Below are 5,006 nucleotides of genomic sequence, written 5' to 3' on the forward strand. Positions count from 1 at the left end.
CCCCCCTTTCTTTTGCAGATTTTGAGTTCCTGCTCCCCAGCAGCTTTGAGTCTGAAGGACATGTTTTCATTGCTCCCAGGTAGCTTGCGTGTGGCCTTGCTGAGGTGTCCTCCCCCAACCCGACCTCCCTGGGCCCACCTCCTGCACTGCTGCCTGGAGCTATGTGTCTGTGTCCTGTGCAGTGTCACCCTGCCATGCACAGCCCTGTATGTGTGGCCGTGTGCATACCTGGGCCGTGTAGGCACACCAGGCACCAGTGCCCATAGCTTCAGCTCCCACCAGGCCTCGGACGGGAGGGCTCTGGACTCTCTGTTGACCTTCCCTGCCCTCCCAGGCCACCAGGGAGGAGCCCTTTCTGCCCTGCGCCGGCTGTCCGCAGCACGCCCCTCACTGGGCAGCTGCTGCTCTGGTTTGTGGCGCCCTCCCCACCCCACCCCCACCCCACACCTGTCCTTGTCCTGTGTCAGTCAGTGTTTGTGTGGGTGTGGTGACCGAGCCAGCCAGAGCCCCTGTCGGCAGTGCCCCATCTAGGTGTGGTGGCTCACTGAGGACGGGAGGAGGATGAGGGGATGGGGACTATGAAGAGCTCTCTGGAAAGTAAGGGATCAGGGCCCAGCACAGGCCTGGGCCTGGACCATCCTTGGCATGCACCCTCGTGTGCACACCCTCTGTCTGTTGGCCCACATCTGAGGAGGCCAGCAGCCCTGTGGCCTGGGCTTTGCATGAGGGCAGGTGGGTGCAACTGACAGAGATCCATGGGCACTCTCAGGTACCACACGGGGGCTCTGGACACTCCTAACCTCCATGTGTGTGCACGTGCGTGCATGCACCCACAAAGTTCGCTGTGACTCTCTGTAGATGTGTGTTTGTATTTGTGAGTCATCATGTACATTTGTAAGCGTCCAAGTGTAAATGTGGGGTGGCCGTGTGCATTGGTGACTGGGGGAATGTATGGAAAGGCCTGTGTGGCCCACAGGACCCTGAGGGAGCTCTGAGGGCAGGGACCATGTTTGTTTTTGTCACCTCTGTATCTTTGGCACAGGAGAGCTCAATAAATACGTGTTGGGTGAGTGTAAATGTACATACTATGTGAGGGGGAGGGACTGCAGGTGACTTGTATCCCAGGTTCAGCTGTATGGGTGTCACTCTAAGTGTATCAGGTGTGTTCTCCCCCATACAGAAGTGCAGGCTGTGTACTGCACAAAGGCCCTGGGAGCAAGTGGGGACTGAGATTCAGTCCCAGGTGCCCTCATCAAGCTTTGGGCCCTAGCACAGCCTCGGGAAGAAGAGCATTTAAAAATTTCCCACAAAGTTGCTGCCATGCAGGCCAGTGAGGAGGTCTCTGGTGGCAGGGGTATGGATGAGGGATTAGGCAGGAAAGATAGCTCCATGTACCAGGGTAGAAGGACTGCTTGCCAAGACTTCCTGGGGAGCAGAACCCCAAGCAGATCTCCCTGCTCCCTTCAGCCCCTACGTTCTCTGGACCCACATTCTGAGCCCAGAGAGGACCTTGAGGAGGTGAGGGATTTGGCCTGTCCATCTCTGGGGGAAGAGCACTCTGGGCAGAGGGAACAGCCAATCCAAGGAGCCACGTGTTCCCACTGACTTGGTGACACCCTCTGTGGTATGATGAAAAACACTAAGGCTCAGGGATCTTGAGTGAGTTGCCCAAAGGTACACAGCCAGGAAGCAGCAGGATGAGGTCTCAGACCAACTAAGCCAGTGTCAGGACTCCACCCACTGTGCCCACGGGACGCTATGGCACACAGTTGGATGAGCCAGCCATGAGGCATTTCCTGGGGCCTCCCAGGTGCACCGTCTAGCTCCAGCTACACAGGAGAGGTGGGAGGCTCTGCAGGGCCATGCCCAGAAGGGAGAACCTGCTTGGGTGGAGGAAGCAGACCCTCATTCTCTGCTTCTTGCACTTAAGCATGTCAGTTCTGCCCCTGTCCAGACCTGGTTACCTGCTGGGCGTATAGTCACTGCAGCCTGTAAGAATACACATGCCCCTCCCTGAGGCCTGGGCTTCTCAGCGAATGGCCAGGCAGGCCTGTTGGGAAGCCTCAACCCTATTGCCCTGTGCATCCCCCCAAGCCCACTCTTCTTGCCCCTCCCCACCCCCAGAGAGTATTGCAAGGAACTGAATGCCTCAGACAACAACACTGAGTTCCTGAAGAACTTCATTGAGCTCATGGAGAAAGTGACTCCAGACTCCAAGCAGTGTGAGTGACTGGTGGGGCAGCGGGGTCTGGGCAGTGCCAGACGGCAAGGGGGCAGCCCAGAGGAACCCAGAGACTGGGCAGGTGTGGAAACATGGAGGCCCAAACCAAGGGCAGGTCCTGGGCCAGGTCATGGGGAAGGTTCGGAGCCTTGGGGGTAGTGGGGAGAGTGGGCAGGGATTCACAAGAAGATCCTCCCTCCACCCCAACCCTCCTGTTCCAGGCAACAACTTCCTTCTGCACAACCTGATCTTGGACACGGGCATCACACAGCAGCTGGTGGAGCGCGTGTGGCGGGACCAGGATCTCAACACGTAGGCACCACCCAGCCTGTGGGGGCAGGAGGCTGGGATGGGCCCAGAGGCGCTGACCGTGCCCTGCAGAAAGTAGGTCTGTGACCTCACCTCCCTGCTGCCCCCAGGTACAGCCTTCTGGCCGTGTTCGCCGCCACTGATGGTGGCATCACTCGCGTATTCCCCAACAAGTAAGTGACCTGCCCCACTATCCGACACCCTGCCCCTGCTGGGACCCCGCCTGTCCCGCTGCCCAGAGGCCTTCTTGCATCTGCTGAGACCACTGCCCCCACCAGCCAGCCCTCCACCAACCTCTTGTGTGACCAGGGCAGCTGAGGACTGGACAGAGACCCCTGAGCCCTTCAATGCCAGCTTCTACCGCCGCAGCCTGGATAACCATGGCTATGTCTTCAAGCCCCCACAACAGGATGGTGAGTGTCCTCCCAGGCGCACAGCAGCAGGTGGGAAGCTGAGGCTTCTCTGTCTGTTCAGCCAGGGCGAGGCTCTGCTCTTTGAGGTCCCTCTCAAATTCGAGGCTGGCTGGCTGAGATGGGGCAGATAAAGAGAGGGCTAGGCTGTGCCAAATGCTATGCTGGGTGCCCGGTGCTTAGGCTGAGGTCAGCCTTGCCTTGGGTTCCTGGGCTCACAGGGCCCAGCACAGAGTGGTCATGTGGCTGCCAGCCCCTACTCCTGACCACCCCACCTCACCCACCCCCAGCCCGGTTAAGGCCGCTGGAGCTGGAGAATGACACGGTGGGCATCCTCGTCAGCACGGCTGTGGAGCTCAGCCTAGGTGGACGCACACTGAGGCCAGCAGGTGAATACCCAGGGCGGAGGTATGGAAAGAGAAAATGGGCAGTGTGCTGCCCAGGTAGGTGGGCATTGATGGCCCCTTGCTCTCCCCCACAGTGGTAGGCGTTAAGCTGGACCTAGAGGCCTGGGCTGAGAAGTTCAAGGTGCTAGCCAGCAACCGTACCCACCAGGACCAGCCTCAGAAGGTATCTGGTCAGGGATGAGGGCAGTAAGCCCAGAAGCACCCATTCTGAAGTCCCCAGGAACCCCTACCAGTCCTCCCACTCAGAGTGGCTCTGGTGCCTCTGGGGAGGCAGGGTCCCCGATGTATAAAGGGTGATGGGAGGAGGAAAACTGGTGGGCACTTACGGTCCTTGCTCTCTGCCCAGCAGTGCGGCCCCAACAGCCACTGTGAGATGGACTGCGAGGTTAACAACGAGGTGCGTGTGCCCTGAACCCTAGCTTACCCCACTCCTGGACACCTGAGTCCCAAATGCAGCTCCTAGCCCATCCCATCCCTTAGCCAGTGGGTCTCAACATCCCACCCTGACTTCACAGCTTTACCAGAACTGGGGGAATGGTGCCCCCTCCACTCAGCTACTGGACTGCCAGGGTCTGTGGAGGAAAGGCTGGGCTGGAGCCCCTCCCCATCTTCCTCCCCCTTTCCCACCTCTCAGGACCTGCTCTGTGTTCTCATTGATGATGGGGGATTCCTGGTGCTGTCAAACCAGAACCATCAGTGGGACCAGGTGAGGGTCAGGAAGAGGGTGGAAGGAGAGGGTCCGGGTTTGAGCCTTCTGGGGATATGGCACTGCCAGCCCTGTGACTACCACTGCCTCCCGGCATCCCCAGGTGGGCAGATTCTTCAGTGAGGTGGATGCCAACCTGATGCTGGCACTCTACAATAACTCCTTCTACACCCGCAAGGAGTCCTACGACTATCAGGCAGCCTGTGCCCCCCTGCCCCCGGGCAACCTGGGTGCCGCACCCCGGGGCATCTTTGTGGTGAGCCCCAGCAATGCCTGGCCTGCATATGGGGGGGACTGGGAGACCTGCCCACAGATGACCCCCCTACCTCTAACGAGAAAGCTGGGGGTGAACCAGGTCCAGGGGCAGCAGTGGGAGCCCATGCCACTCTCTCCACTGCAGCCCACCATTGCAGACTTCCTTAACCTAGCCTGGTGGACCTCTGCTGCGGCCTGGTGAGTCCCCAGGGGAAATGGGAGCGGGAGGGTGCTCCCTGGGCAGGAGGGCTGGAAAGAAATGGGGCACGGTACTGGCCTCTGCTGACCACTCCCACTCGGTGACCCATGCCCTGCAGGTCTTTGTTCCAGCAACTTCTCTATGGTCTCATCTACCACAGCTGGTTCCAGGCAGGTAGGTAGGGCTTTGGAGGTCCCTCCTCAAAGCCCCTCCCCAATCTGAGACCTACTCCAAAGGGAGGGCAGGGCTTACGGCTGAGCGAGGCTCAGGGTGTAGGGGTGCAGCTGAGGGGCTCTGGACCCTCGCAGACCCCGCGGAGGCCGAGGGGAACCCCGAGGTGCGCGAGAGCAGCTGCGTCATGAAACAGACCCAGTACTACTTCGGTTCGGTGAACGCCTCCTACAACGCCATCATCGACTGCGGAAACTGCTCCAGGTGCGCGCGCGCAGCTGGCCAGAGGGGCGGGGCCGGGCCGGGGCCGGGCCGGGGCTGCAGCGGG

At 60.0% G+C, this 5,006-nt stretch overlaps 1 protein-coding gene across 1 annotated transcript in view; it reads left to right on the forward strand.

Moving 5' to 3' along the window:
• The window catches only part of CACNA2D2 (calcium voltage-gated channel auxiliary subunit alpha2delta 2), a 112,183-nt gene that overhangs the window by 106,286 nt on the left and 891 nt on the right, over window positions 1-5,006 (forward strand). The window contains exons 23-35 of the mRNA XM_024746606.1: window positions 19-79; window positions 2,125-2,222; window positions 2,443-2,533; window positions 2,641-2,703; window positions 2,840-2,943; window positions 3,231-3,329; window positions 3,422-3,510; window positions 3,697-3,744; window positions 3,982-4,053; window positions 4,157-4,309; window positions 4,454-4,506; window positions 4,626-4,681; window positions 4,816-4,942. Coding sequence (XP_024602374.1) covers window positions 19-79; window positions 2,125-2,222; window positions 2,443-2,533; window positions 2,641-2,703; window positions 2,840-2,943; window positions 3,231-3,329; window positions 3,422-3,510; window positions 3,697-3,744; window positions 3,982-4,053; window positions 4,157-4,309; window positions 4,454-4,506; window positions 4,626-4,681; window positions 4,816-4,942 — 1,114 coding nt within the window. The remainder of the gene's footprint in view (window positions 1-18; window positions 80-2,124; window positions 2,223-2,442; window positions 2,534-2,640; window positions 2,704-2,839; window positions 2,944-3,230; window positions 3,330-3,421; window positions 3,511-3,696; window positions 3,745-3,981; window positions 4,054-4,156; window positions 4,310-4,453; window positions 4,507-4,625; window positions 4,682-4,815; window positions 4,943-5,006) is intronic.

Source organism: Neophocaena asiaeorientalis, unplaced genomic scaffold (genome assembly GCF_003031525.2).
Source record: "Neophocaena asiaeorientalis asiaeorientalis breed wild unplaced genomic scaffold, Neophocaena_asiaeorientalis_V1.1 scaffold779, whole genome shotgun sequence".
Lineage (NCBI taxonomy): Eukaryota > Metazoa > Chordata > Mammalia > Artiodactyla > Phocoenidae > Neophocaena > Neophocaena asiaeorientalis.